General features: G+C 44.7%; 1 protein-coding gene and 1 pseudogene across 4 annotated transcripts in view; one reads left to right on the top strand and one right to left on the bottom strand.

Moving 5' to 3' along the window:
* Fndc1 (fibronectin type III domain containing 1) overlaps positions 1–27802 on the top strand; it is an 88617-nt gene that overhangs the window by 2579 nt on the left and 58236 nt on the right. The window contains exons 2-4 of one of the 4 annotated variants that reach the window (XM_029471659.2): positions 19684–19878; positions 23069–23155; positions 23757–23825. The exons of 1 other annotated variant lie outside the window; for it this stretch is intronic. In XM_029471659.2, coding sequence (XP_029327519.1) covers positions 19684–19878; positions 23069–23155; positions 23757–23825 — 351 coding nt within the window. Of the gene's footprint in view, positions 1–19460; positions 19879–23068; positions 23156–23756; positions 23826–27802 lie in introns of those variants that run through there. 2 more of the 4 variants (XM_029471658.1, XM_021149094.2) reach the window with 2 other exon arrangements.
* On the bottom strand, positions 11594–12164 carry LOC110283674 (AP-3 complex subunit sigma-1 pseudogene; annotated as a pseudogene).

Genomic DNA, 27802 nt, shown 5'->3' with positions numbered 1-27802 from the left:
AAAAAAAAAAAAAAAAATCTACAGACAAACTATAGTTGCCTACTTGAATAACTCTCACAAATTTTTTCCCTCCAAAAATGAGTAAACTGAGCCTGATGTCTCTTGTTATGTAACTGCACAAATTTCTTGTCAGTGATGCAACTTGAGTTTCTTTCTTTTATAAAAAAATCGAAGAGGCCAGGCGGTGGTGGCGCACGCCTTTAATCCCAGCAGTTGGGAGGCAGAGGCAGGCGGATTTCTGAGTTCGAGGCCAGCCTGGTCTACAAAGTGAGTTCCAGGACAGGTAGGGCTACACAGAGAAACCCTGTCTCGAAAAAAAAAATCTAGTGAGGAATTTCAATTTTTTTTTAAAGATTTATTTATTTATTATATGTAAGTACACTGTAGCTGTCTTCAGACACACCAGAAGAGGGTGTCATATCTCATTACGGATGGTTGTGAGCCACCATGTGGTTACTGGGATTTGAACTCGGGACCTTTGGAAGAGCAGTCACTGCTCTTAACCGCTGAGCCATCTCTCCAGCCCCGAATTTCAATTTTTTAAAAAAGATTTTATTTATTTATTTTATGTTTATGGGTACACTGTAGCTGTACTGATGGTTGTGAGCTATCAGTGGTTTCTGGGAATGAAGGTTGCTCACTCCAGTTAGTCTGGCTCACTCCGGTCTACCCTGCTCTCATCTGGCCTAAAGATTTCATTTATTATTATATGTAAGTACACTGTAGCTGTTTTCAGACTCACCAGAAGAGGGCGTCAGATCTCATTACAGATGGTTGTGAGCCACCATGTGGTTGCTGGGATTTGAACTCAGGAACTTTGGAGGAGCAGTTAGTGCTCCTAACCCCTGAGCCATCTCTTCAGCCTGCAACTTGAGTTTCATAAGTTAAAACTTGAATGCAGCTAAGCTGTCTCTCCCCTGGTAGGCTTGAAATACTTCTCTGTATTAGAAACTTTTTTTATGGCCATGGTGATAGGAACGAATGTGGTTTTAATAGCAATAGGAATGAAGATGTGCCTTTAAAATGTCACGCGATGAGACATGGTGAATTCAAATAGCGACTACACCAAGTATTACACAGGGATCCGACATGGTGGCACGCATCTGTGATACATCTGCAATGGCCCCTGGAGCAAGATGGGAGGTGGAGCTGGGAGAATCACTGCAAATTACTCACAGTTGCGAATCAGGTGCATAGGGATGCAGAGTACAGCAACAGAAGCAAGAGAGACTCCGCCCCAATAAGGTAGAACACTAGAACGGACTTCCAAAGACCATCTTCTGGCCTTCGTGTGCAAGTGTGCATTCATATGTGCACATGCAGGGCACATGTGAGTACACAGCATCCATGAATACACACACACATACCTATGTGGGCGCACATATGCATGCATACACACAACCAAACTTTCCACAGGGCCTTATACATGCTAGACACACTGCTCCTGAGCTCCACCCCCCATTATAAACAAACTGATTTTAAATTAGCATAATTCCTACTATAGTAGGGAAAGATAGACGACAGACATCCCATTCAAGTATAACTTTTATGGGAACCTTGCAAGTTTAAACGTAGAAAGGAATCCAGAGGCCACAGAGTGTTATAGCTCCTGGCATACACAGCTGAATGGAAGTTAGAAGTCCAGATGCCAGGGTCTTAACACCATCACGGCCTCTCTGCTGGCCTTCAGCAGTCCATCTGAGTTTGTGGGTAGATGTGGTCAGTGAGACCCTTTCATCTTTAGAAGCCCTGGAAACTTTCCTATGACCCAGGCGGCCCCAGCTCTCTGGTGTGTCTCTCTTCATTTCTGCCTTTACGAGCAGGTTGGACCCCTTTGGCTTCAGTTTGTGCTTCGGAGCCTAGCAGGCAGATGACCCAAATCACTCATTTGTGTGAGCATAGAAAACATTATTGTAAAATTAGGGAGTGTAGTGGGATTGCAGGATGGCAATTCATGTCCCTAAAATGCCATCACTAGAAGCCACTCCATGTCCCCAACACGCCCTATCAACATGTAAGTCACAGTGGCCCATCCCTTGTCCACGGGACAGACACGGATGTGGGCTGCATCCTTTCCCTCTGTTTGCTGTGAGGAATGACCACACACCTTTGGCTTAAAGCAGCAGGAATGATTATAAGATGGTATTGGAGATCAGGATTCCAGATTGGGTCTCCTGGGGCTAAAATCCAGGGCTGTGTTCCCTCTGGCGACTTTGGACACTATCGGGTTTCTTTTACTTCCAGCTCCAGAGTGCTCACCTTCCTTGGCTCTGGAGACTTAGGAGGAGATATTTGGGTACCACGACTGCTCTGCCAACCTCAAGGGGCGTGAATAAGAAACCTGGGCACAAACATTTCCAGAGTTGCTCCCGGAGGTTGATTGGGGACAGGACCTCTGTTTATTTATGGAATTTCAGGGCTGTCTCCATTGTAATTAAACTTCAATAGTCAGGAGCTTTTGTTTTAATTAGAAAGCACGGGGGTGGGTGTTTAAAGCTATAAAGATGAAAGCGAGAAGGGAACAGGCCTACCTGCTGTATAGTTAGTTACTTGTGAATGCACAGAATCCATCTGTTAAAATACAAAGCAAACTGGAAACTTCGGTGCCTTGGGGAGATCAGGGAATTGGGGGAAAGGGGACAACTGTGGGTTTTGTTGCCCTCACATCTTCCCCAGCCTTAATAAATGAGCATTTGCGTATTTGGAACCATTGGTTAATCGCATAAACCAGCATACCTTTTCTTCCTTTCCCTTTAAATCTTGGACTCTTCCTTTCTGGATCTAGCTCTCGGCAGCACTTGCGTTCTGTGGTCCATAGAGGGCGCCCCTGGCCTTTCGGAGGCGGGCCATCATCCTTGGGCTTCCTTCAAGCAGGGCCTTAGAGAGATGAAAATGAGCACAAACTTCCAGTTATCTGCTTTGTTCCCTTGGTGCACTGCTTCAAAATTTTCTTTAAATTAAATTAAATTTAATTTAAAATTTAAAATGTTCTTTAGCTTGCCATTCGTTGGATCTGCCTGCACACCGGGAAGGACATGGTCGACATTACCGCACTTTAACAATTAAGTGTTAATAAATACGGGGTTTGAAACTTTTTGAAACTTAAGTCTAGCTGAAGTTTGCAACTTTTTAGCTGTTGGGGCACCTTTGTAGGCCAGGCCAAAGTTGAAACAGTTGGACCATAGGGAAAAATTAAAAAAAAACATGGAGGGGGGCAGGTCATAGTCTTGGTAGCCCCCCTCTCTCCCAGCCTCAAGGCTTACTTTCGTGACTAGGGTAATATTGCAAATTATTTTAATTATAATAGCCAGAGTCTATCGTAACTTACTGTTAAGTGTAGCAACTTAATTGCAGAGCTGTAAATGTTGATTAAAAACAGACAGCAGTGTAGTTTTCTGCGGTGGCATTAAAATACTCAACAAAACACAAGCTGCGGATGTGAATCTCACCCTTGCCCTGTAGGTAGACGTTTTTAAAATGTTCTCTTCCTAACTGGCTCTTCCTGTTCTCATGCTTGGTTTCCATAGTCACCATGTGAACTTGGTGGTACCCTCCTTTTCTTCCTGTGGGAACCAGGCGTAAAGCTGTTAAACTGTTCTCCCACAGATATAGTCTGGTATATACTTGTCCTAGGATTTGGACTCAAATCTTTGAAATCCTACAATCCTCCCATGCAGGCTACCTGGGGTTACATGTCTGGGAATTAACTGTGCTAACCAGATTTTCTTCCCTAGGCTATGTGTAAATGTCAGTACAAGCATTTCTGCCCTGCTCTGAGGGTTGGTTCGTTTTAACTGTCAGCTACACACAGCATAACATCACCCGGAAAGAGTCTTATTTGGGATTATTTAGATTGGATTGGCCTGTGGGCAGGTCTGTTGGAGATCGCTCGTATTAACTGATATAGGAAGACCCGGCCCACTGTGAGCGGAAGCAGGCAGTACAAGACAGGACAAAGCTCTGTTGCTGGGAGCAAGCCAACAAGCAAGCGCTCATGCATTTGTTTCTTCCTACTCTTGCCTGTGGATGTCTTCTCTAAATTGCTGTTGCCTCAACTTCCCTACATGACAGTCTGTAAACCGGAACTGTAAGCCGACGAAATGAATGGAGAGCAGCACCTTTTCTAGGTCTCTCCTACTGTGGTTAGCTGCCAAGGAATGGTTCCATCACACCGTGGGACGCTCAACTTCAGGGAAACAGGGCTTCCCATAAGCTGACTAGGTTGGTGTGAACCTAGTCCCTATTACAAAACAGATGTTAGGGTAAAGTGGCGACGTGGGGGCGCTTTGGCCAAGGTGTGTGCCACTTAGAAATTATGCCGCACATCGGTCTAGGGCAAGATGTTTATTGAGAGAGGAGGAAATCGAAAGGCTATCTCTGAGTGGGGACATAAGAAATAGACAGACAGGCAGACAAACAGAAGCAAAACGAATGAAAGAGAGAGAGAGAGGGAGAGAGAGAGAGAGAGAGCCCGATCTTGAGTGACCAGAACCTTTTATGAACTGCACCTGGTGTATCTGGCCATCTAGGAGATGACCTAAGATGCTGCTGCTAGGTCCCCGAGGGCAGGCCAATGGGAATGCCTGATTTCCAACAAGGGGCGTGGTTATAACAAGGTCCTGCCTGTAATTGGTCTTGTTAAACTTGTCCCATCCCCATTGGAGACCTGTGCTTGTGTGTCTAATCCCATCCTTCATGGTTCATGGTTTACCTCCACAGGCTCATAGCCAGCACACACAAGCTCCCTACCTGTAAAAACTTTGAAAGTGTGTTCTTGATTTCAGCCAGGTCTGGGTTTGGTCACTGTCCCTTTCCGGCTGTGTAAGAGCTCTCTAAGCTCCCTCATGGTCAGTTCGAGGAATACCTGGATGGAAGACTGTAGTTGAACAAATTTAAATTTATAACCTAATCTACCCTTCTAACTGCAGGCCTGGCTACCTCCCTCTAGTGTACCCCAGATACTTGCTGTTTCTCCTGGCCATGTGTTCATGTTCGATCTCCTGTCATGGTGGCTCCTCCCACCTCTCCCCACCCCCTCTGCAACCCCAAACTCGGTAACTCAAAACCCACCTACCTCTAATACCTCCAGTAATTGGCTGTACCATTTTCATTTAACCAATAGTTTTAAATTAAGGAACAAGGTTTACACAACGGAAGCTAGCAAATGTGAGAATTCACTTGTAGGCAACTAGACCTTTGGGTCTAATTTAGCATTACAATACACAGCAACAGACCAAACCTCAACAGAAAACACATGAGTGAAAATGGCTCCCATAGGTGGAAGTCTCTCTAGTCACTTTTGTATCCCTCGTGCCTTACGTACACTCCAAGACCTACTAAGTGCTACAAAAAACGTTTGTGGGATGAATAAATGTGGTTGATGCAAGTTATCTGTTTAACCAATGAGCATCACACACACACACACACACACACACACATACACATGCCTCTTTTTGTTCAATATATTATTTGTATTCCTCTTTTATTGATATATTATTTGTCTATTCCCATTAACAATCACTAAGTGATTAAAAATTTTTGAAACTATTCAATTGAAATTTGGACTGTCACTGGGTCTTTTTTGGTGTGGTCACATCTGTCTCACTTGCCCCCCCCCCTTTTTTGGTAAACCTACCTCCCCACAGTTCTTGTTGACTCTCTTATGTGTGTGTGTGTGTGTCCCAGGATGGCCTTAAACTCACTATCTTGCCAAAGATGGTTTTGAGTTTCTGATCCTTCTGATCCACGTGCTGGGATTGCAAGCATGTATCACCATTTTTGGGTTATGTGGTGTTGGGCACTGAACTTAGGGGCTTGTGAACCCTAGGCCAGCATTCACCAACTGAGCCCTGTACCAGACCCTGCCTGGCACATTTTCTAAGGGAATTTTCCAGGGAGTTTTCAGGGCTATATATGAGTGGTGACTGAGGACACAGGATTGTCCAAGTGTTTAACATAGTTAGACAATGACTTTCACATTTTGGGGAAAGAAATTAATTTTTAGAGAGACTGGTGTGTGTGTGTGTGTTGCCTGGTATGTCAAACAGTTTACAGTGGGCTGAATCGGAATTGAACCAGTGAACAATGGCAGTTCTTTTGGGAATCATTTCTTGTTTGCAAACTGAATTTGAAGAATGTGCAAGAGATTCCCTAAAAACCTAGGAGGTACTGATTTCCCATGAGTCTGTGGTGTTATCACCAGCAGGCATGGCATGGTGTTCCCTCCACAGCTCTCAAACTTTGCTCTTGCCAGTGGCAGATTGTCTTATAAGTCTTACAAGGAAAACAACCACCAAATCCCTCTGATTTATCTTTCTAATCCATGCTGGAAAGCCAGTGGCACATGTGGGTGGAGGAGATCTTATTTCCCCTGAAACAGTAGCTTTTGTTTCTGTTAATTTCTAAACAGAAAGTCCAAGAACTTTAAAAACGTTATGTCCTAATGATCACACTTTGCCGGAGGTGCTGCTTAGGTTCACTTTCATTTCCGGTTTTGTTGTTCTGGGGACAGATGTACTTACTCAAGTCAATGGCATGCCTACAAAAGGACTGACGTCGTCAAAATGGCATTTCCAGAATGGACCCCTAATATCATCGGGAGCAAGCTAAAGTGAGCACAGTTCTTGCTTAAAGTCAAAAGTGACTTGACATCATAAATCCACAAGCAACAGTGTGGCTAGCCCCAAATCCTTTATGATATCAGTGGATAAACAGATGAGGGAATTGTTTATCTCTTCCTTGTAAACTTGGGAGCAGAGAGACCTAGACTGGGGTTTAGTGAGGCCAACAGGGCCCCAGATCATCCCATGTTTCCACTCTGCCATTACTGCCCATGTCATCTCACCTCCCATGGCTAGACGGTTGCTGCCTGTCTAGGGATTATGTATGACATCACAGGAGGCAAGAAAAGAGGAAACTAAAAGAGGTGAGGAGCACACGATGGCTGACAGCACCTTTCCTCACCTGTGTCATGGACCAGGCTAACTTGTAAATGTATCCTAGCTGCAAGGGAAGCTGAGAGTCAGGGCGTTCGTATTTGGAATTCTAGCCTTATGTATGGCAAGGGAAAACAAGGGCCAGAGAAGTGAGCAATGACCTTGGAGTGGCTCATAGGCAGTGTTCATTATGACAGTTTCAGATTCTATCAACCTACTAAACTGTTACAAATTACTTATGAAATTGTTACAAATTACTTACAAAACACTAGGAGTGATAAAAATCCAACAGAAAGCATCTTGGAGACAAGACTGTTTGTTTGTTTAATGAGTATTCTTGGGCACAAAAATCTCCTGATTTTAGGTGTTTGATTTTAAATTTGTCATTTGCTGCTCTCTCTCTCTTTTAAAAAAGAATTCCTTAATGATTTCTTTATTGTTGTTGTTATTTTTATTTTAAATTTTGAAATCCCAAGCTTGCCTTGGACTATGCAGTTCAGGATGACTGCATATTTGAAACAAAAGATTTATTTTGAGTGTATCTGCATGTGGGTATGTGAATGAGTGTGTGTGTGTGTGTGTGTGTGTGTGTGTGTGTGTGTGCATGCGCATGCAAGAGGCCAGAAGGCATTGGCTCTCTTGGAACTGGAATTGCATATGCTTCTCTGGTTCATTACATAGATGCTGGGATCTGCACGTGGGTCCTCGTGACTGTGAAGTAAGCATTCATGACTACTCAGCCAGTTTTCCCGCCCAGATGTTTCTTTTTATTGCTCCATTTTATGTTTCTCTGTGTTGTAGCTCTTTCTCCAGCTGCAGAGGATGGAGAGATACAGCGAGGAGAAAGGAGGGAATCCTGGGAAGAGAGCTGCAGTGGCCTGTGTGCATTTTTGCCTCTCAGTTTCCCTTGAATACTAATCAATGATATTCTGTACCAACAATGTCTGAAAGAAGCTGCTAACCCCATGTAGTGGGAGCATGCTTGATGTGAAGACACTGTGAGCCAGCATCTTCATTATGCAGATGGTCTTGCATGTAGATTGGGGCTCTTGCTCTGGGCTATTCCCAATAGTATATGTGGTGGCCTTCTGTGACCAGCTTGAGTGTAGCACCCAGACAGACCCTAGTGACACAGTGTTTGACTGCAGTTTCTATAGTCAAGTGTGAACCTACTGAGGCAGCCCACTCTGTGCAGACCAGTGATGCTCACACAAAAAGGGAAGCAGAGCAGACTGTGACAAACACTATGTAAAGGTTAGCAAGTAAGTGTTGGATAGCATCAGTCACCAGTTAGCTTCTTGGGGCTGATGAATTAAAAATGTGACTCACAATTGTATTCAGAGTCAGCTCAGCGTTGTCATGAGCACTTTCACATGCATGCAGAGGGACGAGGCCTTCTGTCTTCTATTCTGAATAAGTGGTACTTTGTTATTATCAAAAGGCTGGCTGGGGGGACAACCACAGGTAGTTCACATTTAGCTGAAGTGGCAGGAGTGTCCGACTGGTTGCTGGGTGCATCTGTGAATGCTGATGGCAGCCAGGCCTGCTGCAGCCACCTGCCAGGAGCAGCCCCAGTCATTCTGGGTCTCTCTAGCTCACACTCAGTCATGTGTGGTGCTTCCCCTGCACAAATGCAGCAGAGCACATTGAGTGCCAGAAGCAGAATCCACTGAGTTAGCACGGTGTGGGGAATGATTGCCTTCCAGGGACCCTGAACTGTTGTGTTGGCTGTCCTTGTCCTTGTGGGGGACACAGGACACATCTGATTGCCTTGATGCTTCTCTGTGCAAAAGTTCCCTGTGGTGGGGTCAGGTGCTTTCTATGCAAAGGTCTTCCAACTCCCTGTGGTATTTTATTTCATTTATCTATCATCTATCTATCTATCTATCTATCTATCTATCTATCTATCCATCTATATATCTATCTATCCATCTATATATCTATCCATCCATCCATCCATCCATCTATCTATCTATCTATCCATTCTATCTATCTATCTTGAGTGTTTGAGACAGGGTCCCACTACATAGGCTAGCTGTCCTGAAACTCACTATAAAGACCAGGCTGGCCTTGAACACACAGAGATCCACCTGTCTCTGTCTTCCAAGTGTTGCAATTAAAGACCATGCCGCCATGCCCAGCTCCCTGTGGTGTTTTATAAGGGCAGACTCCAAAGACCCAGAGACAGACCTCCAAGCAACCAATAACTATGGAAAATGCTTTTTATAGAGCCTTGAGGTCAAGAAACTCCAGAAGAGAAACCAGGCTGTTGTTTTAAGGTACAGGTGCCTGCCTCTTAGGAAAGATTCAGCCAACCATCTGTGGATCTTACTGGTAGGTACCTTTCTATATAGACCAGGCTGGCCTCAGACATACAGAGATCCACCTGCCTCTGCCTCCCACCTTTAGTCAACCTGTCTCTCCGAAGTCAACCATCTGTGGGTCTTGCAGGTACCAGTTCTGTATTACAGAACCTTCAGTCAACCTTCACCTTCACCTTTGAGGAGACAAGAAAGGTCATAATTATTTGACAAATATAATTCCTTTTAATGACTGATTTAAGCTTTATCCAGTTAACTCAGGCCTTCTGGACGTTTCTGTATATTCTGATGCTATCTAATACTCGTGGGAGTTAGCGCAGTGCGTCCACTTCCCTCTCACATGAAGCTCAAACGTGTCTCTCACCTTGATTGCCACTTGCAAGCTGCACTAACCCAGGTGTGTCTCCTCTCTTCTGATGCACCTGTTGGGTTTTTGGTTAGATGCTTGTGGTTGAGATGGAGGAGATGACTTAGTTTGTAAAGTCCTTGCTCATAAGCAAGTGCTGACTTCTAAAACCCAAGTAAATGCCAGTGGTCATGGCACATGCTTGTGATCCCAGTGCAGGGGAGACAGAGCCAGGTGCATCCCTGGGCCTCAGTGGTCAGCCAGTCTAACCAGTGAACTGCAGGTCAGTGAAAGATTTTATTTCCGAGAAGGTGGGTGGTGTTCCAGAGAACACATGAGGTTGTCCTTTATTATACATACATGCACACATACGTACATGTACACACACATGCTCACACACGCACACGCACATGCACAGAGAGAGAGAGAATCTAGTAGTTGCACTGAAATGAATGCTTTCTGCACTAGAGAATCTTGGAAGCATTTAGATGCTTTCAAAAGACGGTAGAACTTGATTTTCAAAGATGAAGCAGGGAGACTTCTGTCAACATCCAGACTCCAAGCCGTTGGAGAGTAATTCTAGTGTCTTTGGGGTTTAAGTGGCTCACCTACTTCAAAAGCTTTGAACATTCCTCTGGGGGCCTTCTTTGTAACTAAGCCTGTTCTCACCTGCTCTGTGGACCCGCCTGCCTCTCTGTGTGGTGCTCACTGGGCACGGCAGCCTCTGTTTGCTGACCTTGGCTTTCCTTGCTTTGGGTGGGTTCATCACTGGCAGTTTTTGTGACCAAATGCACTACTGGCTGCTGGGTTAGTTTCAAAGGTTGCCTCTGATTTTCACAGCAGGTCTTTATTAACAATACCCTAACCTACCAGTGCCTGAATACTAGTAACAGAATCTCACCTTGGACTTCTTTAAAGTTCAGAATTCATTGATTTTTGGAGCCAGAGCACGGGAAGTCCAGGAATTGGCTTTAGGGACCCTGATAACCCAGAACTCTTTATTAGTCTGGTTAGTGCTATAACTAACTATCCATAACTAACTATCCAAGGCTAGATGTCCACAAAGAAAAGGTGTTTACTCAGATCACAATTTTGGATCTCTGTTGCCTTCAGTGTATAACAGGAAGTAAGATTAGGCTTCCTTAAAGCCCAGAACTCCCTCCCTAGCTTCTTGGTGGCATCCCCAGTTAGAGTAAGCCCAGAGAAGGCTCCTAGGCATATTGGTGGTCATAGGATCACAGGGTTGCAGTGTGTTACAGGATCGAGTGATTACTGGACAGACAGAAGAAAGACACAACCATTATATAGCTGCCCTCTGAGACCACTGCTTTATAGAGACCTCAGGGCCTTTACCTGTGTAAGGCACTGGCAGACTCTGGACTCAGTTACTCTTACTTTAGGGCAGCACTTCTCAACCTTCCTAGTGGTGCACCCTTTAATACAGTTCTTCATTTTGTGGCGCCCCCCAAAAAATTATTTCATTGCTACTTCATATCTAATTTTGATATCTTTCCAGTTACCTTGGAGTTTATTTAAACTAAAGAAAAGGTCATGTTTTCATGCAATACATACTTTGTTCTTTAAATAACAAATATGACAAACAGCAGAAAGAATTAGAGAATGCTGCACTTGTGGTCCATACAAACATATCAACATCTCGGGTTGTACATAATTAAAGAAACATCTCATTTTTTTGAATTACTGTAATAGCCAATGTATAGAGGCAGGCCTTTATGTGGGCGTAGGAATGCAATTTAGAAAAGAAAGAAAAAAATCACACGGGAACACTAGTCAATTTCTTTAAAACCACTGAGCAAAAAAGCAACATTGAATTTCCATACTGATTTTACGCAGCTTCTATACAGTACCTTGACTTGAATCCAAGAGCAAAGTTACAAGTCTCCTCCTCTATTTTTGGTAAACAACTGCATGGTAAACTTAGATAATGTTCCCTCTGGGCTTTACCTGGGAGTGGCCCTTTTAATATTTATTTAAGAGGACAGGTTTGGCACTTTTATTCTGATGTCACCAATACTAATATTTCTTGGGAAGATTCATATTCTTTGCAGCTGATACAGCACAAGCTGGAGCTCCAGCTAAGCCAGCCTCAGATTTCCCCAGTTTATTTTGTGCATCAATTGGTATGGCAATTCTCATTCATGTTGGTCTCCAGTACCATTGCCCCCATCACCATCTATCTCTGCAAGAATATTATGAACCTTGTCTACCTGGAATACTAAGTCCAGTTCACAGATGTTTTCAAAACATTTGTGTAATGTTTCTGCAAATACTTCCCTTAGATCGAAAATGCCAAGTTCACTTTCTGAGGAATCCACACAGAAGACAAAATACAGTGTTGCGTAATGTTTGTAAATGAGTTTGCTGTCAGAACCTCCAATTAATAATCCTCCTTCTAGGAAACTACAAACATCCTCATCTCGCTTAGATACCAAATGACAAGTCTCCCTGATGAGTTGCTGTTGTAGCTTCACTACAGGGCAGGTAGAACTTGAAGAGCCCCGGCTTCCCATGGTTGTTGAAGATGAGGATGACCTTGATCATGGCTTGGCCGGGCCCGGCCGACTGGGTGGACGCTGGGGCCAGGGCGGGGTTGGGCGGGGGAGCTTGTTGCTGCTGCTTCCCCACCCGTCCCCTCCCGCACGAGCCTGGGCTGAGGGGCGGGGCCTGAAGGCGGGCAATTTTGATATTGTTATGAATCATAATAAAAATATCTGATATGCAGGATAACTGATATGGGACTCCTGTGAGAAGGTTGTTTGACTCCGCCCATCCACCCAAAGGGATTTTGGCCCACAGGTTGAGTGAGAACTGCTGCTTTTAGGGTGTCCAGCAGGCTCTGTACCAGTTTGACGGAGATGCTATTGCTGAGAGAACTCTGCCCCGATCTGGGCATTTGATTCTATAGAGGCCAAGTGGAGTAAGAAGCTGGGGAGGAGAGAAGTTTAGATATTTGTTTCTTTGATTTTAAGCTAGAAGACAAAGATGGCTTCATGTCTGCCTGCCCTGTCTGTAACTGTCCCCGGGGACTTTAGTGATGAGATGAACGTACCTGAGCATTGTGCATGTTTGTCTTGCTGGCATTTTGAGGATGTCACACCATCTCCTTACTTACACCCTGGTGAGCTCTTTTTGGCATCACACACTGAGCAAACTTGGAGATCGAGGTAGGCCAGGCTTAGGAGGGGACTTTCAGCCTAGAAGTCAGCTTGGTTGTGGAGTTGTGCTCATTTCACAGCCCTCTGGGGCCTAGGAAACACCAGTTCCATTTCTAGTCCTGGGAAGACACATGCTGCCTCTCAGTGGGTATCGCAGGGGTCCCCAAACATAGGCCGAGGTCATCTTGAATCTTACTTGGAGAAGTCAGTACGGCCTGAGCATAGAGTAATGCTCACACCGCATTCGAACAGGGACAGCCCAACAGCTAGGGTTGTTTGTAAGGGAACCGCCTCTTTGTCCTCTTCAGTCCTCTCCTGTCCTCTGTCCTCTTCAGCGAAGTGGCTCTGGCTTCTGTTCTATGCATCCTCCTCCATGCAGTGCAGAGGGCACTATACTTCTTGGCTTTTTCTGTTAGGCAGCGTTGCTGGCTTTGAAGCTCCTGGCCCTTCCTCTAGGTGGGAGAGTTTGCATTTGGCTTCACCCTTGCTTCTACATGGCACCTCCTTAGGATAGACCAGACCTGATGTTCTAGTCCTCCCTGGGATTTGTCATCCTAAGGAACTCTTCTGGGTTTGTCTAATGCTCCGGAGCTTGAGAAAGGGGGCAGAGAAACAGGAAACACATTAGTGACAGAACACGCCCCATTCTCTGATTCAGTGTTGTCAACAGTAAACTTTATGTTTTCGTTTCTGACTCCACCTAGTGTTGAATTTAGATTTTTAAAATAAATACACAGAGAAGTCACTATATATACACCTGTCAGACAAAATAAAGTCCACGCCTGGTTTGCTATTTGTTGATGTGGTAGAAACACGCAGTTCTTTTCTGTCTCTCGCACACCGGTGCTGATGCTACCAAGACTTGCAGATGGTTCTGTGAATACATGATTGTCAGAGCACAGAACGTGACCATGACTTTGGAGAACCAATAAGTTCTACTCAAATCTACTTTTCAGATGTGGTTTTCTTTTAGTCCAATTAAACTAACTCTCAGTTACATAAGTTTCTTCAGTAAGTACCTTGGGAGCAGATCAAAGAATGAGATAGTGTTTCCTTTTAAATCGTTAGTGTGTGGTTAATTGCTTCAGAAAATGTCTGGTTCTTTCCGGTCAATATTTTCTTAGTGGTTTTCTCTAGAGCTGTGGGTTTTAACCTCGGGATCTAAGATGATCCTGTCAGCAGTAGCTGTCTGGTGTAGGCACCGAGATGGAGAAAGGTTGGATGATAGCTTCCCTTTCTTTCTAGACGGTAAACTGCCTGTCAGTCAAACGTTAATACTCACCCATTCATCTAATAGGACTTGAGTGCCAGCTTAAGCCAGCACTTTCTGTGCTGTAACGATTTTGGCTGAAATCAATTGGCTGCAGAATTACAGGGGAACAACTCAAAGCCAGTGAGCCAAATGGGAGGAAGTTCCTGCTTTGTTCTTTCTTGGGTTTGTGTTCCCAGGAAACCTTTCCCTGGTCCTTCTCTCTACCCTTTTCCTTCCCACCCTTCCCGATGTTTCTCCTTCCCCACACATATCTTTCTTTCAACCCGAAGAAACAACTGTATTTAAAAAAGAAAGAAAGGAAGAAAGAAAGAAAGAAAGAAAGAGACAGAGAGAAAGAGAGAGAGAGAAAGAGAGAGAAAGAGAACCTAGAAGGATTCAGTTGTAACTTTGAATCCATCTTTCTAAGCACGATTTCTGCACGGAGCCTTTAGTGGTTCATTTTATTGACTCTGCTTTGGACATTTTGTTTCTTTATTCTGAGACATAGCTCTCCATGCCGCTCTCATTAGAGAAAACCTGTGTTTACACCCAAGGTAGACTGGCCTGGGATTCAAGGATGGTTCTGATTATCGGCTTCTAGCACTCAGGCCAGGGCTTATCCAGATCAAGACACTGACTAGCACACGGAGACAGTGAGCTCAGTCTGGAGCTCACACAGGGCTGTGCTGGATCAGGAGTGGTCAGACTGTGCATAGATGTGCAAGTCACTTGTTTCGCTAGTCGCTAAGCCTGGGTAGCATCCCTCATCACATCCTCTCTACCCCCAATTTCCTCCAGCATGGGTCTCTATTATCTCTTAGAGCCCAGGTCAAGGCATCTCCAGTTTCTTTGGGTTTCCTAGGAAGGGAGGAATGTCTGGAGGTGGTACGTGATAACTGGGCCAATCTGTGTATCCTTTATCATGGACTGGGGAGTTCCTCTACCATCTCTGCTCTCTAACTCTCTTCCCTTGTAGTCTTTCCTCACGGACCCATACTCATCTCTGTACTGCAAAGGACCCAAGGATGTTGGGGTCTTTCCTGGGCTCAGGTAGCAGTTGATTACTGTTTGTCAGAGGACCTGGTCTGGCCTACTGACCGTTTGCATGTGCATTCCTGTACTGTTTTTAAAAGCAGTCTCTATTGCCAGTTAGAATGAAACCTGAGATTTCCGTCTTGGAGATGGTAAGATGGTTCGGTGGGTAAAGGTGCTTGCTACAAAGCCTGGTCACCTGAGTTCAACCCCACATGGCTGGAGAAGAGATCCAACTTCTGCAAATTGTTCTCCGGCCTTAACATGTGTCCCAATGATGTGTGTGTGCCTGTCTCCTGCCCCACTGTGCTTCATTTGAAAGTAGAAATGACTCCTGTCTTCTTAGGATAAGGATCTGTGAGCACCTGAGAGTTGAGAGCCTCCTGAAGTCTGTTATGTCAACAGGTGCCTGAAACTAGACAGTGACCCCGAATATGCAGGCTGTCCTCTGCTACAGCTTCCTGACCCTAGTAGGTATTTGGGTTGGAGACTCCTGGGATGATGTGTTGTTTATCAGGTGTTCTTCTCTTTAGCAGTGTGTGTTAATGATGGATACCAAGGCAGGTAGGGGGAAAGCCAGCTAAGGCCTGCAGCCTCTAGAATGGATACACTGTGGACTTTGGCCAAGCTCATCCTAAGGACTTAGCTCTGGCGTGGTTTTATGGTTGAGTATTAACTGGAGAAGTTTTGAGGTCTGTTTTGAAAGCTGAAGACCCCACTAAAGACAGTCATTGAAGAGGTTCCAGAATCTAGAATTTGTCTTGATTGGTGATGGCTCAATAATTAGACCTTGAACCAAACTGGCTCCCAGGATCTGCACTTTGACTTTTGAAGCACATAACCCTCCTGGAGTCCTCTTGGATAAGCCTTGGGGTTTGGGAGCAAACCAAAGTAAGGGGTCAATCTGAGTACAAAGTCCATTCCTAATGAGCAAGTTGACCTCCTGTGGCAGCCAAGACCCAGAGTGTGGCAAGGGGTGGCTCCCTGCAAGATCAGCAGAACAGCACCTTGCTATTTAGTACCTGGCAGAATCTTCTCAAGTCTAGACAAAGTCTCCTGGCATGAGCTACTGGCATGATTTTGCCATAACACAGAATCGCTGGAGCCCTAGCTGACAAGTCCCGGCTGAGGCTTTATGACGAAGCACCTTCCCATTCGTCTCCATTCAAAGACAGCCCAGGATGGGGGAGATGAGGCAGGTTGCAGACAGGGAATTCTTCTAATTTAACCCCAAGTCCCTTCAGCTGTGGCCTAGGCTTACTTCCCCATTTTGCGTGGCCCTGGAGACGAGAAACAGCTTGTCAGGGTCCTCCCTGTCTGCCCCTCCCCCATTACCCTTCATAAGACTGCAGCATTGACATTTGAGTTTGTCTGTTTCTTAAGAGACAGAGCTCCTGGGTCAGACAGCCCTCAAAGCTGCACTAGGGTCTTCCCCTTAAGAAATGGCTAGAAAACTATTTAAAAAAAAAAAAAAAGGCTGTGTGCTTCAGCTGTTTATTGGACATTCAAAAAGAACCTGAGCCTGGCAGTTCAGGCCTTGAGCCCCAGTTACTTGGGAGGCTGAGGTCGGAGAGTGGGAAGATAAAGGCCCACTTGAGCTATGCAATGAGTTCAAAGCCATCCCAGGCAACTTAGTAAGAGCATGTCTGGAAATAATAATAATAATAAGAAGCTGTAAATGTAACTCAGGGGCAGAGCCCTACGGTTGATCTCTGGTGCCTTAAATAAATTCATTATTTAAATAAGTAAGTAAATAAGGACCTCTGTTAAGCTTCCCGGTGTCACAATGCTCCTTCCTCACAGAGCCTGGAAACCAGCCTGCAACTCCAGAAACCACTTTCACTGTGTGGCTTTGCTCCATACTTAGAGAGTAAAGTCACTAGACATTTACAGTGACACCAGAAATACGGCATGTTGTCATGTTCCTAGCCCAGGTATAAGCTTACTATGGCCTGAATCTGGATAACGGTGCTCACTTGCTGGAAGGACTGAGCTCACTCCATACTGGGTTGGTACTCAGGCACTGATGGAGGAAGGGGTTGCTGTGGGGCTGGCATGGTCCACGCACGAGGTTGTTCTTGCTCACTTTCCCTATCCTCTTGTCAGCCTGTCCTCTTAGTTATCCATGGGTGATATTTATTTTTTAAAAAGGTTTATTTGTTTATTTTATGTATATGAGTACTATAATTGTCTTCAGACACACCAGAAGAGGTGTGATCTGATTCCATTACAGATGGTTGTGAGCTACCATGTGGTTGCTGGGAATTGAACTCAGGACCTCTGGAAGAGCACTCAGTGCTCTTACCTGCTGAGCCATCTCTCCAGCCCTGGGTGATGTTTATTAGGAGGTGCGGGAAATGATGTCAGCTGTAAAATCCAAGCAGATGGGAATCTAGAAAACAAGGACATTTAATCAGGTCGAAGACCTCAATTCACTGGCCCAGCGTGGGTTGGGAGGATGAGGAGGTGGTATGCTGATCTAGTGAGTTTTGTCAAACCTTAATTTCGGACTAGGGCTGCCTCTGAGACATGACTTCAGGGTGTCCCCAAAGCCTTTATGTTCAAAAGTGACTTCTACCAGTGTCACTCTAAAGCCTGGAAAGCTATTTCTAGAAAGCTGTTTCTTTGGTTAAGTTTTTGTAACGAGAAGGCAAAGGTCCCCAAGAGAGCACGTGGAGCATCAGTTATAGCTTTCTTCCCAGAAGAAGCACTCTTGTATGAGATTAGCTTACAAGACTGCTGCGGTTCAGACGAGTTCGCAGAGGTTCTAATTAAAGGCTGGCCCTCTACCTCATAGATGTGGGGGAGCTATAGAACCTTGAAGAGGTGGGGCCTAATGGGAGATTTTATGTCACTAGAGTTTTTTCCTTGAAGGGACAGTGGAATCCATCTTCATTCTCTTATTGCTTCCTGGCTGCCATGAGGTGGCAGCTTCACCATACCATGTGATCCCAACATCATGGCGGCCTCCTGTCAGAGCCAAGAACAACAGTGAAAATCAACCGTGGCCAGAAACTTCCAAAACCATGACCGACACAGAGCCCTCCCATTTCTAAGTTGACTCTCTCAGATATTCTATCATAGCGACAAGAAGCCCATCAGCATAGAGTTGCAGAAGGGAAGGAGATGGAATGTTTATAGATGGCTCTTCTCTCTAGATGGCATTGATGAATTGTTTCCTGACCTGAGTGATTGGGAGAAGCCAGCGTGGCTCATTTCTCAAGCCCAGGAAGCATCTGACATCTGTCCCTCTGACATTCTGTCCCTCTGACATCTGTCCCTCTGACATTCTGTCCCTCTGACATCTGTCCCTCTGACATTCTGTCCCTCTGGTTTGCTTACCTGTCTTCTCCCTCACTGGGCTTTGGGACCTTCACATGTGGAGTTGCGATGGGTCCTCTGGGGATTATGGTCAGGGCACATCATTTGACACCTTGTTTCTGTCCTCAGAATGAACATCCCTCCTCTAATGCTTCAAAAGGCATCAAGCCATCCTCTTTACGCATGTTGTGGGCTCTCCCAACAAGCTTTGGTCCAGAGGCCATAGGGCAATGTTCAGAGGGAAGAGGATGGGTGTGGATGTTACGATCATTCATGTTTGTTCTGTTCAGATGTTTCATCAGTATCAAAATCACATGCTAACCCATGTGTGTCCTCATGAAAGTGTTGTCTTCCCTTTCTTTCCTCTATGAGATTGCAAGTGCGTTTTAAAAAATGTTATTAAAATTTAGGTTTTCCTCCCCACTCACTTAGGTCACTTTTTTATTTATTTTCTGAAAATACCTCCTGTTTCACCTTATCATCGAAATTAACTCAACATTTGTCTGGCTGTTGCAATTGCTACATCACTATCCAGCACACATTGCTGCAACCTTGCATTGCAGTTCCAGCTACTCGGGGAACTGAGAGATTTTGGTTAGGTAAAATGTTAGGCATTAGCTTGATAAATTTGAAAATGAAGAAAAACTTAAGAGTTCATAATTGAAGATGAGGTGGTACTTTAAAAAGTTATTTGTTTTGTTTGCATTTATGCAAGTGCACCATGCGCATGCGGTGCGATGCCCAGGAGGCTGGAAATGTTGGATCCTTTGGAACTGGAGCCCCAGATGACTATGTACCACATTTTGGCCTTTGTGGAAATGAACACTTTGTCTCCTCACTTTGAATATGGCAGCTGGTCCTCCCTCACTGTAACTCTCACTGTAACCCCTGCCCCTTAGAGAGGCTTTTAAAGCTTGTTCAGTTTCACACAGAAGACACCAGGAGCCAATGCAGTGAGCAAATCCTTCTGGGGACTGTGAAATAAATTACTCATTTGTTTTTCTTGCCCTGGCATGTCTGCATAATCAAGGCAAGAAATGCCAAGGGTTGATTTTGACTTTCTTCCCGTTTGGTTTAAATTTACCACCCACGGTAATCCAAAATACAAACCACACGTGGGGTCTGTGTGTTTGTTTCGCTGTCATGCTGTGACCGTGTGCAAACATGGTTGCACGCAAATCTTTAGGGTCAGACAGATGGAATGTCATTTACATTCTTGCTGAGAATATCAGAGAACATTCAGAGAAGTATTCTCCCAGCCTGCCATTGCGTAAAGTTCATAGTTGCGCTGTTTGTATAGTTGACCACCCACTGAAGCCAAGGCATGTGAGACTGCTGTCCACTAACATGGGCCTGAAGGTCACATGGGACCCACCCAAAGACGCTTCCAGTAGACCGGTGGAGTATTACAACATTGCCTATGGGAAGTCACTGAAAAATCTTAAGTCCATCAAGGTGAATGCGGAGACGCACTCCTTCCTTATTAAGGACGTGGGTAAGTGACACACATTCCTTTCTTCACTCACCCCTAACTGTGCATCAACAGTCGCAGCTGTGCACTTAGGAGAGCTGTTGGCAAGACAGAGTGTGGCTGGCCCAGAGTCGTTGGAAACAGAAAGCCACGTTTTGAGACTCATCATAAGGGTATGCTTGGAGGTTCTTGCCCATACACTTAACCGAAGCATTCCTAATGTCAAAATAAAGTAGGAAGTTTTAGTTTTTGATAGTGTTTTGGAAAACAATGGAAACATTGTTGATCTTTTATTATTACTATTTTTTGATCTTATAGAAACTTGACTATTAGATGGTTTAATAATCTAGTATGGACATCTTTCCGTTCATAAGCCATTTAATAATTAAGTACAGTTGACCACTGAACAACTTTGGTTTGAACTGTGTTGGTCTGATCATATGTAATTTTGTGGTGGGGCGGGGTGGATTGTGACAATTAGAAAAAAAAAAACTTGCTGAAGAACTTCAAAGCCTAGTGATATAAGATGTTGGGTGGGTCAGAAATGCATAAAATATGTAAATGACAGTCTACATTATCTGCTACTATAATGTAATATACAAATCTATTTACAGCTAGCATTTTTCAACACTTACATGTGCAAACACTTGAGTTCACACACAGCAACTGCCTCAGTCTACATTGTCAGATGATACAGTACAATACAGCCTAGAGTTATCTGAGAGGAGAAGCCTCAGCTGAGAAGTTGTCCGTAATATGTTGGCCTGTGGGCATATCTATAGGAGATTGCCTTGAATATTCATTGATATAAGAGGACCCAGCCCACTGTGGGCAGCAACATCCTTAGGCAGACAATCCTGAGCCATGTAAAAAAAGCCAAGTAAGCATAAGCAAGCCTCCCCAAAGTGAGCCAGAGAGCTAACCAGCAAGCAGCATTCCCCCATGGTTTCTTCTCTGAGCTCTTATTTGAGTTCCTGTCTTGATTTTCCTCAGTGATGGACTCTGACCTGCACATATAAGATAGATAAGCCCTTTCCTCCTCTAGGTTGCTTATCACAACAACAGAAAGGATCCTAGGATATATAAACAGAGACTGCAGTGTTAAATCATGACTGCAGAAAACTGACTCTCATGACGTCAGCATCCTCCAGGTGTGAGCATCCCATCTCCCTAGTAAACCATGCATCTCTGTTTCTAAAAAAAAAAAAAAAAAAAAAAAGGTCTGATATCTTGTCACTCTGGCTAACCTTTCATGCAATGTGATACTCAACAATACGGAAATAGGTGTCACTTGACCGCTTCTGCTAGCCATGGGTTTCCTGTCACTGGCAAGCTCATTTTTACCTACACGGGTGTTGGGGCCCCTACCTCCCGAGTTGCTCCAGGCTAACTGTGTCACATGCCTGTGAAGGTCACAGAAGGTCACACATGCGGAGAGGACAACCTTTGCACTCACTGAAACCTGATTTTCATCTGATTCTGAAACACGGGGACATTTTAAGTTCTGCCTCAGTGTGCCTTGTCTTAAAGGTACAGCCCTAGGGGGTCTGCCTCTGTACCCTCTTTTCTTCCTCTAAAATTTCTACCATCATATAAGGCTACAACTTTGAGATGAGGCATGAGGAAGTCACAGAGCCAACTAGAGAAAAACTAGTATCCTTTGTGCCATGTTACTGTTCTGATCCTGGCATGAACCACAGCACACCCCTCCCCATCTCCACCCTCCGCTGGGTGCCACTGTGTTCTTAGGGTAAACAGACCTAGAGGGGGCCAGGTTCCCTTCCTCCGGCTTGCAGCCAAATACACAGTGCTATGAAGCATGGTGGCTCACATCCCCAGTCCAGCTGTGAGGTTAAATGTAACAGAGCAAAGACTCGAGCAGGGTTAGATTTGATCAAACATAGGGTTGTTATGATTGCTGGAGAGAAACACACACACATGAGAGAGAGAGAGAGAGAGAGAGAGAGAGAGAGAGAGAGAGAGAGAGAGAGAGAGAGCTGTACCACCCGATAAACAACATCTCCCAAGGAAGTGATGAGTTAAATGGTGGAGAGTCGGAGACATGTGGACTCCATTGCTGGGGAATTCAAATGAGTCCAGAGTGAGGAAAGGCTGACAAAGCACAATTCTGTATTCTTTTGGGACCTGTAACGGTTTCCCATTAGCTCGGCAGGTTGTGCCAGGCCCTAAATGCCACCAGCTCCTGCCACAGACAGCCAAGAGCCCACACCAGGCTTGAGTATAGCAGAAGCCCCAGATAGCCTCAAACCTCCAGTTTGAGGACTGAGTAAGATTCTGTTGAAAAGAATGCCTCAAGGTTGAGAAATGCCATTCTCCCTTCCCTTCCCGACAGGACAAACTGCCATCTCTCCAATGTCCATCCCACCCCCCACACACAGGCTTTAAGCTCTTCAAGGAACTGCTCCTTCCTTACCTGCTACGAGACAATGATTCATTTTGGGGGAAATTAGTGTTACAGTTTTGGTTTTGGAAAATTGTGAGTCCAAGGCTTTGTACTGTAACAGTTCCCTTGGTTTCCTTTTGAATCTCAACGGTTTCAGGGCTCAGCCAAGGAGACCTCTGCTACTTGCCTTGACTCTGAGACCAAAGTCCAAAAGCAAAAGCCTAGTTATTTCAAGATTAGCATTTTCAGAATTCCAGGAAATATTTTTCTAACCTTTTTTTTTGCTGTTGCTATTAAAATAGTCAAAAACCACATGCAGATGTAGTCTGGGGAACATTTTACAGTGAAAAAGAAAAATTCCATGAAGCATTATGTACAGCAATAAAGATTTTATGATTTTCATTGATAGTTCCTTTTTTTTTCCTCCCTGGATCTTTCCATTTGGAGCTTCCCTGTGTGGTGGTAGAGGTTTGTGGCACTGTGTTTGGGTGCTAATGTGGTCAGTGAGCTCCTAATTCCTCTGCTGAGTTCATACTACAGACCTCAAAGTCTTCTGTTATCAGTGGCGCAGGAACCCAGGTTTGTTCCGCTTGCCTGCACTTTGTATTAAATACAGCTGACATTCTTAGGGTCAGCCCTGTTTCAGCTGCCTGGGGAGAATGTTAGCGATTTCTGTAAAACCGAAGAGAAAGCTGCCGTTGGACTTGCCACTGCATTTGGGTTTTTGTATTTGTGTGTAATCGGTGTAAGTGAGATGGCGAGTGAATGGAGTGTGCGTTTCCGGTAGTTTATGTGAACCGTGTGTTTCAGAGCCGGGGGTGGTGTACTTCGTGCTGGTTACCGCAGAGAACCACAGCGGAGTGAGCCGCCCCGTTTACAGAGCTGAGAGCCCACCCGGTAAGTCCGACCTGGAGGCCCTGCTTTGATGAGTAGACTGGGAGGGCCTCTCTCTCCTGGCTTCTTCACACCAATAAAAACTTAGAATTACTGGGCTGGTGAGATGGATCAGTGAGCAAAGGCGCTTGCCACCAAGCCAGATGACCTGAGTTCGATCCCTGGGGCGCACTCCATGGAAAGGAGAGAACCGATTTCTGTAAGTTGCCCTCTGAGACTCACATGTGCAGTGTGGAATGCACAGCCCCAATAAATAAACGTAATTTAAAAATTAAAATTAGACTGATTAAAAGATTTCCACATTGTAGGCTTGTACAGTAAGCCTAAAGAAGGAAAATTAGGAGAGAAGGATTTTTTTTTTTAGATTTTTAATTTTCCCCCCCATTTTGGGCATAACTTTGGTGCAGTTTATGAACATTTTGTCTGCTATTTTTCAGCACGGCCCAATTAGCCAAGTACAGACCCTACAACTAATTGTGTTGTCACAAAAACTTAGGTGTGGTGTTTCTCAAGGACCATTTGACTAGTCACTGAGGGTGTATTGAACTTCGGAGAATCCCGCAGACCTTGTTTCTAACTATCCAGTTGCATTTCCCTGATTTAGGAGGTGAATGGATCAAGATAGATGGTTTTCCCATCAAGGGTCCAGGACCATTTAATGAGACCGTCACAGGTACTATGCGCTCACCTGGCTCATGCCTTCGCCGGAGCCACGTCTCCCAAGAGGACTGTGGCTCTGTCACACGCATGTGCTCACAAACCTTCATCCATTCTCATTGCTAAACTAATGCACATTGGTGGTCAGACTGCAGCTGGTGTTGTGTGCGACTTCCTGCTCCTTCCCCTCCCCGATGGGCAACGTCTGTGTTTACTAGCAAATATGGTGGCTGAAATGGTAGAACTGTCCTGGTCAGGAATTTTATTCCTTTTATCTGTGAACAGCTAATGGAGAACCTTAAAAAGAATGGCTCTTGTTGGCCACTGTGTGTCTTCAAGTCTTGCACTTTTCTTGGAATGCTCTGGAATATTTTGTGATAGGCCAGATTCCTCCCATCTCTGCTCCATATTTGTCTATGCGTGTGTTGCCCTGTGGACATTGATGTTGTCTGGTCACATTGTTTTACTTATTTAGAGAAAAGTTGCTATTTCTTATGAGCTGTTACTTGAATATATCTAATTAATGGTAAAAAAGAATTCACAAGAATGCAGTTATTTCAGAACAACGGCAGTAGGGCAGAGAGCTATGCTTCGTTTTTGTGGAGCACGTGCTGAAGCACGTCGGCATGGAATGGGTTAGGGAGAGGTGAGTATAAGTTGCGGTTGGTGACCACAGTGAGGTTCTGATGCAGGTGGTTGCCAAAGGCTTTTATATTAGGAAAGAGGGTGAGGTGAGAGAATAAAGCAACAAAATAAAGGAAGGGATGTGGGAAGCAGCACACTCTTCCTCAGGGATGCTCCAGGTGGCAGTGGGGTGTTGTTGTAATGCAAATGTTTTGTGAGTGAGTAGAGTTGAGGCCAGAAAGCTGGAAAGGGAAACAAGGGGTTAGATATGGTTGGGAGTCATTCTAGAGAGTGAGAACAGCATTTCAGAGAGTGCATATACCAGGATTGGGAGAGGAAAGGGACCAAGGATCAAACTTGGCACACCCTGGCCGCATAGGAAGTCTCTGCATCTCCAGAGTGTATGTTTCCAGAGCTAAGTAGAGCCTGAAACCACTCATGCTTTTACCTCAACCTGTACACTTGTGACCGTTTAGAACTCTCAAGGTGGGTACAATGAGAGTTTTTGTTGTATTTACTTGTATTTTTGGCATTTGTAGTTTCCTAAAATTTTAATTTAATTTAATTTTTTATTCACTTTACAACCCATTCACTGCTCCTCCTAGTTACTCTCCCCCTCACAATCCTTCTCCCATTCTCCCTTCTTCTCTGAGCAGGTGAGACCCCCCCATCCCCCTCTGGCTAGCAAGGCTAGGTGCTTCCCATTGAGGCCAAACAAGGCAGCCCAGCTAGAAGAACATATCCCACATACAGGCAGCAGCTTTGGGGATAGGACCAACTCCAGTTGTTCGGGACTTACATGAAAACCAAGCTATACAAGCTATCTGGTACATATGTGTGGGGAGGCTTAGGCCCAGCCTGTGTATGTTCTTTGGTTGGTGGTTCAGATTCTGAGAGCCCCAAGGTTAGTTGACTCTATTGGTCTTCCTGTGGAGTTCCTATCCCCTTAGGGGCTGCTATCCTTCCTCCTATTCTTCCATAAAAGTTCCCAAGCTCCATCCACTGTTTGGCTGTGGGTGTCTGCATCTGTCTGAGTCAGCAGCTGGTTGGAGCCTCTCAGAGGACAGCCATGCTCCTGTCTACAAGCATAACAAAGCATCATTAATAGTATTAAGCATTAGTACTTGCCCAGGGGATGGGTCTCAAGTTGTCCGGTTATCAGTTGGCCATTCCCTCAGTCTCTGCTTCATCCCCTGTGCCTGCATTTCCTGTAGACAGAATAAATCTTGGGTTGAAAGTTTTGTGGGTGGATTGGTGCCTCTGTCGCTCCACTGGGGCTCCTGTCTGGCTACAGGAGGTAGCTTCTTCAGGTTCCATGTCCTTGGAGCAATAAGACTTTAACACAACTGTAATACATTTAAAAACCTGGAGCCCTGCCCTCTAATGGCAATGTGAATGTGACTGCTCTTCCCTGCCTCTCTTAGGTTAACCAGCTGCACCGTCTTTACCTCCTTCTCAAGGTGATAACGAGCTGATACAATACGCAGATGATTGTAATAAAGTAACACAAATTAGTCATCGTGGTACTAATAGTAGGATATTACATGTTAGGAGATGTTACTAGAACAAAAGGACTTGTGTATTTGCAAGAGCCAATTTGACGACTTAGAAAGCTATTAGGTGACTAATAATAGCATCATATTCACCCCAGATACACTGGATGAAGGCATCATTTATATCTTGGGCAGGATGGAGTCGGGTAATGTGAGGGACCACTACATTTTGCAGAACAATGTATACTTTCATTGTAAATTTCTTATTTCTGGAATTTTCCACTTAATTTTTTGGGGATACAGTATATTACAGGTAATTGAACCAGGGAAAGTTAAGCTTTAGATGGAGGGGGGCTACCACACACTTAAGACGAGGGCAACATAGGAAAGGATGTTAATTTTAGATGTATTTACTCCTGAAGACACATATGTAATTAGTCAGAAACACACATTTTACTGATAGCTATTCATGCTTTGTATTTGAATCTCATATTCGTATTTTAAATGTTCATTTTATACTCTTGATCTGCCATTAGATTTAGAACTAGGAATTTTCTTGCTTTTTCCACAGATAATCACTTTCTTTTGCCACCTTTAATGGGACTGTATGAGTGTGTTTGAAAGTGTCTGTGGGTACATGTCTGTATATGTGTGACATGGTCTCCCAGGGTTACAGATTAGGATTTGGGAATCAAAGAAATTCAAGTTCTAACTCACTGTTGGTTTAATGCATTGTGACTGTGTTCAGCTTCTTTCTGTAGGTGCTTTTGGATCTGTGATCACCAACACTCTCTTTTAGGATATATGATCTCTATTTGCCATACAGAATGAATAAAAGATACGAGAAGAGAAACTCCCAGCTGAACTTGCAGCATATGATGTAGTCCAGACCTCAAAACACCAAACTGAACAACCACCCATGGTTTCCAGAGAGCACAGTCTCAGAAAATGCTATATTTCATTATTGCTGAAAGAATGAGAATCTATAGGAAATTGTCTATGATTGATTGATATGATACCTCGCCCCTTTGCTTTTGGGTCTTGAAATAAAAAAGCCATTTCTTGTTCAGAACAATGAGTAAGTGGATAACAGTTTGGTCAAACAAAAGAAGCATTCTGAATGGTACCAGTCTTCATTCATAAGAAAACATTTGCCTTACAAAAATGACACAGAATCAGCACCAGCACCGGCATGAGGCCTCGCAGGGGCTTGTTGGTGCTTTGGCTGACTTGTCTGTGCCCCACCAGCACCCCGTTTAACATCAGGGGAGAATCTGTTCTTTATTCTGCTGAAAACAGGGATTTCAATTCAAATTGCAGAAAGTCTCCTTTGGCTGGCTCAGACCTATCATGTCTAAATATTCTTTTCCTAAAAATAGTGCCAAGGTTGTTAATCTATTCCTTTAGTACCTGGGTTTTGCAGACACAGGACCCAGAGGTCTCTAGCACGGTGAACCAGACGGATGAAGGCACATCAGCATGAAATATACACACTAGTGGGAAAGAAAGCCAGGAAGCAACTAAGCAACTGAGTCACATGTATCAGAGTAGTGTTGGCGAGGGCTGCCACCCACGGGGCAGGGAGGGCTTGTACAACAGAATGTGTTCCCAGTGGTTCCCGAGCGTCGAGGTCTAAGAGTAAAGTGTGGGCAGGCCTGAACCTTGGGAATTCTCTGTGTTTGCAGATGGCTTCCTCCCCTTCTGTCTTTACCCATCTCACATAGGACAGAGATGGCAAGTGTCTGTGGGTCTACTCTCCTTCCTTCTGCAAGGACACCAGTTGGGTTGGATGAGGATGGGCCCCGATATCTTTATTTAAACCTGATTACCTCTTTAGGGACCCTACGGCCCAATATGGCTAACTCTGACGTTCTGG

Source organism: Mus caroli, unplaced genomic scaffold, assembly GCF_978045245.1.
Source record: "Mus caroli unplaced genomic scaffold, Mus_caroli_1 scaffold_18, whole genome shotgun sequence".
In the NCBI taxonomy this organism is placed as follows: Eukaryota; Metazoa; Chordata; class Mammalia; order Rodentia; family Muridae; genus Mus; species Mus caroli.
Note: the sequence above shows the minus strand (reverse complement) of the source record. Positions and strands in the feature narration are given on the sequence as shown.